The 14,448-nt window shown below is 40.2% G+C and overlaps 2 protein-coding genes across 14 annotated transcripts in view; one reads left to right on the forward strand and one right to left on the reverse strand.

Annotated features, from left to right (window-relative positions):
• MARCHF5 (membrane associated ring-CH-type finger 5) overlaps positions 1 to 9,423 on the reverse strand; it is a 51,057-nt gene extending 41,634 nt beyond the window's left edge. Inside the window, exon 1 of the mRNA XM_077878412.1 lies at positions 9,066 to 9,423. Within this exon, the coding sequence (XP_077734538.1) occupies positions 9,066 to 9,100 (35 nt within the window). The 5' untranslated portion in view covers positions 9,101 to 9,423. The remainder of the gene's footprint in view (positions 1 to 9,065) is intronic.
• Positions 9,424 to 9,476: 53 nt separating this feature from the next.
• Positions 9,477 to 14,448, forward strand: part of CPEB3 (cytoplasmic polyadenylation element binding protein 3) — a 205,406-nt gene continuing 200,434 nt past the window's right edge. For 3 of the 13 annotated variants that reach the window (XR_013368227.1, XM_077878400.1, XM_077878401.1), the window contains exons 1-2: positions 9,483 to 9,727; positions 10,305 to 10,390. Coding sequence is in view for 7 of the 13 variants with exons in the window: in XM_077878400.1 (XP_077734526.1) it covers positions 9,639 to 9,727; positions 10,305 to 10,390 (175 nt within the window). In the remaining 6 variants the exon portion in view is untranslated. Of the gene's footprint in view, positions 9,728 to 10,304; positions 10,391 to 14,448 lie in introns of all 13 variants that reach the window. The other 10 variants (XR_013368225.1, XR_013368226.1, XM_077878399.1 and 7 more) reach the window with 7 other exon arrangements.

Consider the following 14,448-nt stretch of genomic DNA (forward strand, 5'->3'; position numbering starts at 1 on the left):
GAAAAAGTCCTGGATTCCTAATCATTCCTCCAAATTTTTCAACAGGCCACTACCATTGCTTAAGATACTCATTCAAATCCTATCAATTCATTTTCTTCCACTGTCTTTTCTAAATGCCTCCTGCTTGCTGATATTCACACTGTTTACTTCCACACCTTCCCCCCTGCCAAGTTCCAATACATCACTTTAAAAAGAAAAAGGAAATCGGGGAATTATCACAATTGGCTCAGGGGTTAAAGAACATATCACTATTATTAAAGTATGAAGAGAAAAGAACTAGATGAATTTAAAGAATATTATTCATTCCTTAACATAAATGTATACTACCTTAATGGCAATGGTAGTATCACTAAATCTGTATGTATAACATGCCACTCTTTATAAAAGATTTTATTCCACATTTTAAAATTGTACCTTTTTTCCAGTTATAGATCCTTAAGAGTAAACTTTATATAAACTGTTTAAAGAATACATGGCTAGTTTGCCTTAAAACAAAGATTCAAGATCTCTTAAATCAACTTGAGTACCTACTAAGAACATTCACTATTTCATGCCAGAAGGAATACACTAAGTGTCAAGAAAAGATGTTAGAGACCATAAGACAGAAATATGATGACAGAAAAACAGGATGAAAGGGCTGAGATGGTTTCATGAAAAGGAGGGAACTACAAATGAGGATTCACGCTGAACTGGGGAATGAAAAGGGTATTCCAAGTAAGAATAGCATAAACAAGGGATGCCTGGTTGGCTCAGTGGCTGAGCATCTGCCTTTGGCTCAGGGCATGATCCTGGGATCTGGGATTGAATCCCACTTCGGGCTCCCTGCAGGGAGCCTGCTTCTTCTATGCCTCTGCCTCTCTCCCTGTGTCTCATGAATAAATAAATAAATCTTAAAAAAAAAAAAAAAAAGAATAGCATAAACAAGCTTAGAGACAGAAATGAGCATATGGTCATGGACAATGAGAAGACCAGCATGGTTGGAGCAGGTTTTTTTTTTTTAATTTTTAAAAAAATTTATTTATTCATGAGAGACACAGAGAGAATGAGAGAGAGAGGCAGAGGGAGAAGCAGGCTCCATGCAGGGAGCCCGACGTGGGACTCGATCCTGGGTATCCAGGATCACGCCCTGGGCTGAAGGCAGCACTAAACCGCTGAGCCACTCAGGCTGCCCTGGAGCAGGTTTTAAGATAAAGCTATTATATAGATACCATACAGATATTTAAAACCAGTTGGGAAAGGATGGAAGACAAAGATATCCTCATTTCAGGGCTCATTTGTGACTCATCCACTGTTTATATGATTATTTTTTAAAAGTTGGCGGGGGGGTGGGGGGAAGAAACTTTAATTATCAATAAAATAGCTTCTCAATAGCACATAAATTTACTAAGCAAGATAGGTATGACTATCTAATTTAAACAACTGGCAGTAAAGTCTATCTTTCCAGACCCAAATTGTAGGTGTTTATCTTGGATTATTAGAAGGATGTGGGAAATCATGGGCTCCTGCCTTAGAGATCACTTTGATTAAAACTGGTGCAGCAGAATAGAAGAAATCCAGGAGATAGGAGAGAGAACGCTGTTTCAGGCTTTAAACTGCTGCTGTTGTGTTATATAAGGTGCCTCAACAATGTGTTTGCAGGACTGTTTTAAGTAAAGAGAACAAGCACTCCTTAATTCAGAACATGCTTTAGAGAGCTATACTCTGGTTAATGCAAGAAAGGCCTCATTTAACAATGGAAAGAACTACACTGCTTGCTTTGTCTCAGGATTAAAAGTGTCACACCCCATGTACTCTGGAACAGGAACTATACTATCAAGAAGACTAAAAATCCTTTTATATGTCTGTTCACCCAAGTGGAATGTAAGTTAAAGTATCTGGATTCATCACAAAGATACAACCACAATTACGACACATTACCAAAGTGTAAAACTGAAGGGAAATACACCACAATGAAAGCAATAAAGCACATATATATATATATACATATATATATATGTGTATATATATATATATCTTCATAAATTCTGCAATTATTTCCGTCTTAAATAAATAAGGAAACAAAAAAAAAAATAAATAAATAAATAAGGAAACAAAAGCCCAAAAAAGTTATTTGCCCAAAGCCTCATAGAGAGGCACAGATGCAACCTAGGCCTTAACTCCAAAACACTGGCTTTTTTCACTGCACCACACTGCCATATATATATACAGTGAATTCTGAGAAAATTTTCCATTTATTTCATAGGAAATTATAGCCAGTTTAAGAAATTGTTTCATTTTTGCTCGGGTACTTTTAAGCAGCCATAAGGAGGTTTTACCAGAGATCTAAATTCCTTCCAGTCTATTTCTCTGTGCCATATAAATATTATCAACTTAAAAACTTTGGCATGTAAAGAGTTAGGAGCTGTGTATGTATCTAAGGTATGTAAAGAATTGCTACATAAGTCTGGAGAAGAGGGAGGAAATATTTCTGGCTAAAGTGTCCAGAAAAGCTTTATAAATGAGGCAGAACCTAAACTGGGTCTTAAAGAATGGGGAGAACTTTGAAAGGCAAGATGCTAAAAACAATTTTGTGTTCAGAGGACAGTAAGCAAATCAGTTTGGGCTGGGCAATAACATGTATGTACTCATTCGTAAAGAGAATTAATAAAATACAGAAGGTTTTGAGCAAAGGAGATAATTCTTTAAGTGGTGCTTTTGCAAGGTTATTCTAAGCACTTGATATGTCATAAAAAATGAAAAGAGACACAGATTCAACAGTGTATTTCAAGGCTCTGTGGGTAAAAGCAATAGGGAATAGTTTCTGTTCTCAGTGAACTTCCAGTTGAATGTGCATGATGGTGGTGGTAACAGATGTGTGGAAGGCTCTGAGACACGGGATTTACTGTGATAAACCCATAAAGGTTCTATGGAAACACAGGAAGGGAAACTCACTCTGTCTAAAGGAGCTATGTAATACTTCAAGGTGATATTTGAGCTGAATTCTTAAGATGATTAAGAGCCAGGTGTTAAAAGAGAGGAAGTCATCTAAAACAAAAATAAGGAAATGGGATATGCTTAAAAATAGGCATAGAATATTAGGGTGCCCAGGGTGGTTAAGTGTCTGATTCTTGGTTTCAGCTCAGCTCATGATCTCAGGGTACTGGGATCAAGCTCCACAGGGTGCTCTGTGCTCAGTGGGGAATCTGTTTGAGGATTCTCTCTCCTTCTCCCTCTCCTCTCCCAGTGCATGCATGCATGTGTATATATATAAATAAATATATAAAATATACAAAAATAATATATATGTGTGTATAAATACAAACATACATACATAAATAAAATCTTTAAAAAGAAAGCACAGGATATACCCACAGGCAATGTAGTGGAATACAGAAGAGTACAATTAAGGTAGATTGAGACTGAATTACATTAATAGACCTAAGCCATTTCACTATGGTCTTGAAAATTTACATTTTATCCTACAGGTGATTTACAGACTGCAGCATTTGAGGCACAGACATGAGGTTATTATAATTATGGCTTGGTCAATTCTGGTACCATTCTATAAGTCAAACTGGAAGAGAAGAAAGAATCTCTATTTGATGAGTGAATTTGGAGGGAAACAAACAAACAAAAACAAAACAAAAAACAAAAGAAAGATTTAGGTTTCATGGTTGGTGGACTAGACAGATGGATTAATCAAGATCCAAAAATTAGGAAGAAAAGTAAAAGCCAGGGAAATATCAGGTGTTTAGTTTTAGATATGTTAAGACGCTAGTAATACCACGTATATACATGTAGAAATGTCTATAGGCCAGCTAGGAAAGAGACACTAAAGTATGGGTAAGTGGTCAGAAATAAAGACACACATCTGGGAGTCATTCAAATAGGTGAAAGTGAAATAGTAAGTGGGTACCGTACTTATGTAATTGAAGGGAGTAAAGGTAAGGTAATGCATGAAGGAGGAAAAAGCAAAAGATAGAGAAATCATATGGAACAATAGAATATAATTTCAGGAAGTTATGGGGTGGTGGTTATCAGTTTCATCTTCATTACATATACGTCAAGGATATGAGGACCAAGCAAAAAAGGCACTAAGTTTATTAATTAAGAAATTTACTGGTGACTTTTACAGGGCACTTGGGTGGCTCAGTTGAGCTTTCAACTCCTGATTTCAACTCAGGTCATGATCCCACTCAGATTGTGAGATGGAGTCCTGCATCAGGCTCCCTGCTCAGGGTGGAGCTTGCTTGACATTCTTTCTCTAACTCTCCCTTTTACCCCCAACTCCCCCCATCCCCCGCTCTCACTCTAAAATAAAATCTTTAAAAAAAAAAAAAAGAAAGAAATTATTGGTGACCTTTAGTATACTTTAAGTAGAGCTAAGGACAAGAGAAAGAGGAATGAAAGTCAAATTATAAGGAGAGCTAAGAAAGAGAAAATGACCTAAATATCATAAATGGGAATAGATTAAGTAAAAAAAGAACAATGTCAATCCAATGAATATTATATAAATTCTCTTTAATTGCTGAGCATCACAGAACTCAGAATGTATCTATGTATGTATTTATTTTTAAAGATTTTTATTTATTTATTCATGAGAGACACAAGCAAAGGGAGAAGGCGGCTCTCTGCGGGGAGCCATATGCAACTCTGCTGAGCCACCCAGGTGTTCCTCAAAGTAGTATTTAAAACAACAAATTGTAGATTGATATATTTAAATTTTAGAAACAAAAACAAAACCATGACTTATATATGGTATATATAAAAGCATTAAACAAAGGAGACTGGAAGAATATAAACTCATTTACGATAGTAGAATGGGGATGGAGAGAAGATATGCAACTAAAAGTGGTCAAGGGGGATTTCTGTTATGTTTTCACTTTTAACATACAGATAGATGCAACTATAACTAATTGCTATGGTTTTTAATTCTAGGTATTGGTCTGTAATTGTCAAAATAGGATAGTGATGTGAATGAGGAAAAGATGCCAACTGAGAAAATGAGAAATTGCTTTAATGGAAACTAAGAGATGATTATATAAATCCAAAGATAATATGGTATGTTCCTATCAGAATACATCCTCCAAAGGGATGTACACCTCCCAAAGGGATGTACACTGTGATTGATAACACTTTCACAGAGAGGATTCTAATTCACTTTGTCACTGCAGGAGAGGGGCAGGAAAGAGATTATTCTCTTCACTTTCCCTTCCATATGACTGTTTTGGGACACTGGCTAAGTGCCTTGCCTACTCACCAGGTAAAAGTAAGTGATGCAAGACAACCTCAACAAAATCCTGAGTGTTTACTGTGAGATGGGAGTAGACGTAAGTCAGGTTTCCAGAAGCAACACTCAGCAGGCCCAGGCTTCAAATGTTAGGTCCATTCCTGCAGTTTATTACAATATTCTTTGTACTCTCAATACATTTAATCCCAATTTTGAGAAACACAAGAGAAATCAAGAAAATAGATGGTGATAGAGTAATGATACTAAGCATCTGAGTTTATAAGTGCTTATAATTTCAGAGCAGTGTCACAAATGATACTAGAAAACTACCCTTTTCCCCACTATTCTCAAAAATTGTTTACCCACAAAAATTTTAAAAATTTGAATAATAAATTTATACAGGACAGTTGCTTACTGTTACCAAAATGAAAGGCAATCTAAATATATATCTTTTTTTTTTCACCTACAAATACTGGAATAAAATTTATCAAGATAAACTAACAATCGCTAAACGAAATTTATTCACAAAGGACAGGGCAATTCGACTTCAGTTATTAATAAGTTGTATTTAATTTAAGAACCCTGAAAGACTAAGTAGTATAAACTGAATGCACAATCCATGTTACTATTAAACACAATTTTGGGATCCCTGGGTGGCGCAGCAGTTTGGCGCCTGCCTTTGGCCCAGGGCGCGATCCTGGAGACCCGGGATCGAATCCCACGTTGGGCTCCCGATGCATGGAGCCTGCTTCTCCCTCTGCCTGTGTCTCTGCCTCTCTCTCTCTCTCTCTCTCTGTGACTATCATAAATAAATAAAAGTTAAAAAATAAATAAATAAAATAAACACAATTTTCATTTTATTTGACAGTTAATGAAACACAAACCTCACTATAATTTAAACTCCGTATGAGCATTTTTGGTTGTGTTCACTACATAAATCAAGGGCCTAGAATGGTACTGGGTATATGCAGGCACTCAATATTTACTATATAAGTTCAATAAATACAAATACTTAATAATTCACCATCATATACCTAACTTTTAACTTAGAAGCAACAGAACATTTTGTGTTAAACATATTCCTTAATCTTCTCAAGATAAAACCTACATTGGAGAATTAAACATATGGCCAGGTTTCTGAGCTAAATTCTGTCCCTCAAAAACTGCCACCTGAAAACCAAGCCAGGGAGAAGCCAAATTCACGGCAAGAATTATGAACCCTAATCGGTTGACACATTTTAATCTGTTACGTTTGTCAATATTCCTCAAATGAATCAATCAAATATCTTTGTATTCAATTTGTATGCAGGGCCAGCCCAGATTAAGATGATAGTAAATACAAAAGAGATGGGAGGAATTGCCACACATAGGAGAATCTTAAGCATCTTCCTTATGCCTAAATAATGAATAACATTTTATCGTTTTATATAAGTGCTTACATGTGTTCTCATAGGATACAGTCCTGTGAGGCAGGACATTCTCATTTTATAAATAATGATGGACCGCCTCAGAATTTAAGTCCAAAATCACATTTTGCCACTTACTAGCAGCAAAATGAAAATTTCACAATTACAGTCTCTAAGGCCCAAACTTTTCTCACGAATTCATACTCTTATCATGAAATAATCCCTTAGGGTTTAGGGCAGTATTTTCAACCACATTAGAAACATCTAGAAAGCTTTTGAAAATACAGATGCTCAGGCCTCATCCTTCTAGAAATCTGTGATCTGACATGTCTTGGGCAGAGCCAGGCATCCATCCATATTTTTTAAATTAATTAATTAATTAATTTATTTGAGAGAGAGAGAGAGAGCATGAGCGCTTATGAGAGCTGGTGCCAGGAGGGCACCTGGGGGAGGGGAGGCACAAGGAGAGAGGGAGAGTATCCCAAGCAGACTCCCAGCTGAGTTAGGGAACCCTGGGGTGGTGGGAGGTGATCCATCACAAGCCTGAGATCATGACCTGAGCCAAAATCAAGAGTCAGCCACTTACTAAGTTACCCAGGCGCTGCCCATCTCCCCCTCCCCTCCCAAATCCATATTTTAAAATGCTCTCCAGATGATTCTGATGTGAAGCCAGGTTGCAAACTACTGACTGGGATAATAGTCTTTGAATGTCATCTTATGAATCTACCTTAAGGTTATGTCAAAAAGGTACAAAAGATAAGGGTAAGCCAATATTAGAGTCATAGGCTTCAGTAAATGCGGTCAGAATTTCCAAGTTTCTGTTAAGAAGTTGTAAATGCCTCACAAGTACTCCCTGGCTTTTACTTTTATGGAAATCTCCAAAGAATATATGAAAGCCAAAAACTCTTCTAAAAGTCACCTGTGTTAGAGTGAAAGTGGCAGACACTCAAAGGGGAAGAACAAATCGAATTACAACATATCCTGCACCAGAATAGGTTGTCATTTGATTGGAACTGGCAGTGGATGACAAGGTTTCCTCTGGGCATTAAGTAGTCCTATGTAATTTGCCAGTATGTTAAATTATAATGAAGGGAAAACCTGGTAACTTGTCAGATCCCTAGATGACTGGGGAAAATGAGAAAAAAAATTCATGCATTTGTTCATCAAACAAATACTTACTGATGTACACCGAGTACCAGGCTCTGTTCTAGGATTTAAGATAAATGAGGAAGTTTCTGCCTTCTAGGAGTTTATAAATTACTTACATTAAAAACGGGGTGGTCAATACAACCTGACCTAAATGCTGACTTCAAAAGAGGGCTGGCATAAGAACTCGATCATCCCAACTGAATACAGTAACATGATTTTTTATCAACTTTGATGTCTCAAAATTCTGGGCTTCACAGGAAATGTCTGTCACTCTGGGAAGAGATGTACATTGGGTGATTTGTGTTCTGGGTGTGGCTGATCCAAACAGCGATTAACTGGGTATAATGTCAGTTAAGGGAGGCCTTTCATTTAATGTCTTACAGTTGAATCTTCTTTACTCAGTACAAAGAACTGTACCACCTGCTTCATAGGGTCCAAGTGGTCTGTTGACAATGTAAGCAACCATAAACATTATGCATTAGCCTGTAGCACTAGCTATGCCAGGAATTTAAGACCTGGGCAGGGAAAAATGTAGATTTAGTCTTCCAAAAACTCAGGGTAGGAACCATGCACTAGAATCTGAACAGCAGAGGGCGGTGCAATCGACCTCACAAAAAAGAGTTTCACAGACTGGAGCCCCCCAGAAATGGGCCACTGACCCCAGTATAATATAAAACTTTCTCGGTGAACTCAACGAATCATAAAATATGCTAACTGTTCAGTGTTGGGCCCATGTGGCTGTTTTCCATGACCTCTACTCTAGTCTGACCATTAAAGCTCCCTTGCGGGTACTCTAGACCTTACAGCTTTGGGGTGGGGATGGGGGAAAGGAGAAATGAAATCAGACTCTCAGGCCTCCCAAAAGAATGCTCGCCCTTGGTTTTTGGAAAGAGTCTTAAAATTGTAGGAGATCACTCCCTTGAAAGATAGTCTAGTTGTTCTTGCCAGTGACATCGCTAACAAACACGTTACAACATAGTTTGGGGGGGAGGGGAGGGCTGCAAGACACAGAAAAAGAAACTAATTCCGTGGATTAACCCAAACCCCTCTCACTTCCAAAGGGCGTTCCAGCAAAACCAGACGCCACTCCCCAAGCTTCTCTTTAAGTCTACGCACCCGAGCCACCTGCTCTGTCCTTCCCCAGCACGGACTCTAAACTTTCTGCCCCTCACGGCCCCCCGGCCGTGGAACTCCTCCCGGCACCCCAGGCTCCGCTTACGGAGAGCCTCGAGGCCGAACACCGGCAGGACGACCCAGAGCGAGGGTCCGCGGCTCGCGTTCTCCCCCACGGCTGCCCGTACCTGTCCAGCATCTGCTGTAGGGCTTGGTCCGGCATCTTCCGCGGAGCCGGCGCACTCGGCCCTCCGCAGTGGACCTGGTCAGGGCCAGGCCCAGGGACAATAGCACTGAGAGGCGGCGGAGTAGGCCTCAGCCCGGCGGCAGCCGCGAACCCGCCGCCCAGCCTCCTGGGGTGGCTCCGCGAGCCCGGAGGCGGCGGTGCGCGTCCAGCGGGCGTCCGGAGGAGGCGGTGGAGAGCGAGGAGGAGGAGCCTGGGGCGGGGAGGCGGCGATCGCGGCCCGGGTTCCTGCCCGTCGGCCCGGGGTTCCGGTCCATGGACCGCGGGCGCCGAGTTGCTGCCGGCGGAGGAGCTACCTCTGTGAGGTAAGAGTCACCGCCTCCGTGCGCGCCGGGGTCACGACGCAAGGCGGCCCAGAGCAGCCTGGGAGATGTAGTCCTCGGACCGTCCCCGCTAGAGGCTGCACAGCCCGCCCGGACCACCGCCGCCGCGCCCGCCGCCGCCCGGCCGGCGCCCTCCCGTTTCCTTCCTCCAGGGGGAAAAATGTCCTTCGGGCCGCTTTCCAGGAAGCAGCAGGATGTGCCGCTCCACTGTCAGTAGCAACAAGGTCAGCCCTTCCTGCCTGTTTCTTTTCTCAGCTCTTGCCCTCAGGTGGGACCGAGCCAGGTGAGCGGAGGGGGCTGAAGGGCCATTTCTCGTCAGGGTCCCCGGCCCCAGTCGCGGCGTCGGGGCGGGCCGTGGCGGGGATGAGGGTGGCAGTAGAGCCTTCAGAAGCCCTCCGCGCAGGGGCCAGTCTCTGCCGCGTCTGAGCTCGTTTGGGGGAGTTACACAACCCGTGCAAGGGCTCGGGTGCACCGGTGCGGGAGGTTATTCCTGAGGGGACCAGGGGGCTGCCTTGACCAGATGGTTCCCACCGGAGCTCCTCTGTGTGTTTTGGGGGAGTGGCGGGGGAGAAAAGATTATTCTCTCCCTCTCTAGGAGCCTTCTAAAATGTGCCTGGTCTTTTAAGGGCTCGCCGACAAGTCTCCAAATGGAACATGTTCGTGAATAAACAGCTCTTGCTTACTCAGCTGTGGGTTGTCAGGGGTGTTTGTTTCTCTCTTTGCTGCTGGTCACTGTTAACCATTTCCAGTCGCTTTGACACCTCCAAGCAGGTGGATGTGTGTGGAGGAGGGGGGCGGAGGGGAATCAAAGGGGGAAAAAAATCATCAATCATTAGTTGGGTTATTCTTTGACGCTCTAGGCACAGCTTTGGCGGGAGGAAAGAGCTGTTGGCTAAAACGAATGCGTCTTTTGGACGACCTGTGGCGTTCTCCAGTGCTGTGATTGGTAGGACGTCTGGTAGTTTTCCCTCGATTATGCCTCATTTTTGCTGCAAGATGTTTGATTTTTCTTTAAAATTAAAATGTGTCTTTATGCTTTTTTTAAGGTGGAATTTTACAATCAGCTTTTAATTCTGTTTAAAGTTTGCTTCCTGAATATATTTGAACTAGAGTGTACGTTGCCAGAAAAAAAAGAAAGAAAGAAAGAAAGAAAGAAAGAAAGAAAGAAAGAAAACATGTGATCAGAAGTTTATTTGGCCTCCAATTTCTGAAAGATGCTGTTATGAAAGGCTTTGGGAATTTACATGACTAATTATAATTAAAGATTCACCTTTTTCTCATGAAATGTAAAACAGGCCCCCTGGAGGGAAATAAGAATTTAGTTTACTCAGGGTATCTGATAGTCTATTTATTTTTTTATCTGATAGTTTAAATTCCTATTTATTACTCCTCCTACTGGGTAAGACTTCCCTTTATTTATCTGTTAAGCAGTTGTGCGCCACAAGAAGATGGATATATATACATCCTAATATAAAAGATAGAATTTGATCATAGCATATTGATTAAATAGGCTAGTGCAAGCTCCATCTAGTTTTGATTTACACTGAAAGCAGTTTTCACCTCATTTTATAATTTCTATTTTGAATCCGAAATTGGAAAGTAATATGATACACTTCTGTTGATAGAGTGCTGTGTGCAAATTAACCTTAATTTTTTTTAAAAGGATTTTATATTAGGATTTTTATGAAAAGTATTTCCTGGGTGTGTCAAAAATCCTTTGGAATAGCAAAAAATGTATAATGTATATGTTATTCATCTTACGAGTGATTAGCACCTGACCTAGCAATTCCACTTCTTATTTACCCGAGAGAAATAAAAGCATATGTCTAGACAAAACTTGTATACAAATGTTCATAGCAGCATTATTCCGAATAGCCAAAAAGGTGGAAACAACCTGGGGCACCTGGGTGGCTCAGTCGGTTAAGCATCTGCCTTCAGCTCAGGTCACTATCCCAGGGTCATGGAATTGAGCCCCACGGCCCAACAACAGGGGGCTCCCCACTCCAGGGAGCCTGCTTCTCCCTCTCCATCTCCCTCTCCTTCTGCCTGCTGCTTCCCCTGCTTGCATGTGCATGTAAGCTCTCTCTCTGTAAAATAAATAAAATCTTTTAAGATAATCTCTAAATATTCATAAACTAATGAAAGGATAAATCAGATGTGGTACATCTAGACAAAAGAATATTATTAGGTGATAACAGGGAATAAAGTTCTGATACATGCAACAAGATGGATAAGTCTTGAAAACATGCTAAGTGAGAGGAGCCAGTCACAAAGCCACGTATTTATTGTATGATTCCGTTTATATTAAATGTTAAGAAAAAGATTCATAGAGACAGAAAGTAGATTAGTGATTGCTAGGGCTGAGGGGGTAAGAAGAGAGTAAAGGGGAGAGAGATTGCTAATGAGTACAAGGTTTCTTTTTGGGGTAAAAAAAATGTTCCAGAATTAGAGTGGTAATAGTTACACAATATGCATTATATCTCAATTTAAAAAATAATGTAAAATAAAATTAGATTCTAGTGATGGTGGCACAGCTCTTCTAAAAAAAATTGAATTTTACACTTAGTATGAGTGAACTTTATGGTATGTAAATCATATCTTGATAAAGCTGTTAAAAAAGTAATTAGCTCCATATGAAATGTTCATAAGGACATCTAAATAGAAACAGATAAATAGATAACTCATAATTCTTTATTATCAAACTTTAATTTTTTAATTAGTATGGGCAAGAATCATGATTGATAAAACTCATGAAATAAATTAATTCCTTGTATTTGAAATGAGTGACACTTATGGCCTAAATTTTAATATTGTCTGTCAACTTTGTTGTCCTCAGCTCTTGCAGTTAAAAATAAGACTCAGGGTGTGTGGGTGGGCCAGTCAGTTAAGTGTCTGCCTCTTGGTTTAGGCTCAGGGCATTGAGATCAAGTCTCATATTAGACTCTATGGTCAGTGTGGAATCTGCTTGGGACTCTAGCTTGCTCTCCCTGCCCCGTGTGTGTGCTGTCTTTCAAATCAATCAATCTTTAAAAAAACCTAAATAATTGGAATTATAATGTACTTTGATTTTGAAGGAAAAAAATCTTAATTACTTAAATCTTAGTCTCACCAAAGAGAGAAAAAAGTTGAAATGTGCTGCATTTTACATAGGGTTAAAGTTTGTGGTAAAGGATATTCAGCCAAGAGAGTTATGGAATACATTAAACATTTTGTAATGGATTTGGAAATGCCTGAGTACAGAACCACTCTAAATACATCAGGAAATTTAAAATAGTATCTTACTTAAATGTTCTTCCATCACACTTGTTTTGAACGGTCTGCCAAAAGGGACCCGGAGGTATTCCTTGGAGAAATAGTGTAAAACAAACCGGTGTCCTCCAAAGAGAATTATCATTTGCTAAATTTGGTGATAAGCTGCAGGCTGAGTCCACACAGCAGGCCACAGAAAGTTCTTCTGCCTGTACTTTAGTAGCATATTAAAGTACTCTTTAAGAACATACAAACTGGGGATCCCTGGGTGGCTCAGCGGTTAGGTGCCTGCCTTTGGCTCGGGGCGCGATCCTGGAGTCCCGGGATCGAGTTCCGCATTGGGCTCCCGGCATGGAGCCTACTTCTCCCTCTGCCTGTGTCTCTGCCTCTCTCTCTCTCTCTCTCTCTCTCTCTCTGTCTATCATAAATAAATAAGTAAGTCTTTAAAAAAAACAACAACAACATACAAACTCCCTAACAATGATTATGTGTAAAAGAAGGGGGGGGGGGGCACCTGGGTAGCTCAGTTGGTTAGGCATCCAACTCTTGATTTCAGCTCACTTGATTTCAGCTCAGACCGAGATCTCTGAGTTGTGAGATGGAGCCCCACATCAGGCTCAGTGGGGAGTCTGCTTAAGGATTCTCTCTCTCCCTCTCTCCCCTCCCTCTCCCTGCTCATGGGCTCATGCACATTTGTGCCCTCTGTCTCTCTAAAAGACAAATCATTAAAAAATAAAACAATAATAGTATTTCATTTGAATAGTATTTCATTGTGAAATACTACGTAATGAAGCATATGATGAATTAGCAAATGAATGGCATGGAAATGCAAAGTGATTTAGAAGTTTAGAGGCATTTGTTAGGGGCTGGTGTATTAAAAAGAACTTTGTGAAACAAAGGAGATTTAGGTTTGACCTTGTAGCACTAGGAGGAATTTTAAGTGAATAGGTGAATTGTAAGTGTATATAGGTGAGGAGGTGGAGAAAGATCTTGGGTCTGAATGAAAAGATGTAGAGAGAAGAGTTAACCTCTATTAATGTAACTGTAGGTCTCTGTTGAGTAAGAGTGAAAATTACATTTGATTGGTTAAGTAGGCAATAGTTTAAAAGGCCTTGAATCTATTAGTTTTTTCAACAAATATTTATTGAACATGTAGTATTTATGTGACAGGCACTAAGCTAGGCACTGGGAATACAGTAATGAGCAAAACCAAGCATATTACCCAGCTTTGTATAGTTTATAGTGAGAGAGATTATCACATAAATACTTTTTAATTTGCAAATGTGTTACAGTGTTATGAGGGATTATAACTAGGGATTTGACCTGACAGGGAGGTCAAGAAAGTTTCTCAGGAGGTATCCATTATGCTGAAGCCTAAAGAAGAGCAAATGTTAACTAGACAAGGGGAAGAGGGATGAACATTCCAGACCAAAGAACAGCATGTGCAAATATCCTATGAAGGAAAGCCCTGTGATAAATAGGGGAGACTGAAACAAAAAGGGAATTTGGGGAAAGATGAGACCTAAAAATGTCAATCAGGTGACAATGAAGAACTTTGTAGGCCAATTTAAGGAGTTTTGCTCTTATCCTAGAATCCTGCTGAGAGTAGCTTAGATATAGGAAATCAACTCTATTCTCTAGGAAATGAGAAGTTAACTTGTGGTTCCTAAACCTGGTGTGAGTCAGAGACTTGACCTGGAAATTCTAAGGCATGTGCCTTGTTGTTGTGCCCAATTAGCTGTTTTTTTGTTTGTT

Source organism: Canis aureus, chromosome 29 (assembly GCF_053574225.1).
Source record: "Canis aureus isolate CA01 chromosome 29, VMU_Caureus_v.1.0, whole genome shotgun sequence".
Classification (NCBI taxonomy): Eukaryota; Metazoa; Chordata; class Mammalia; order Carnivora; family Canidae; genus Canis; species Canis aureus.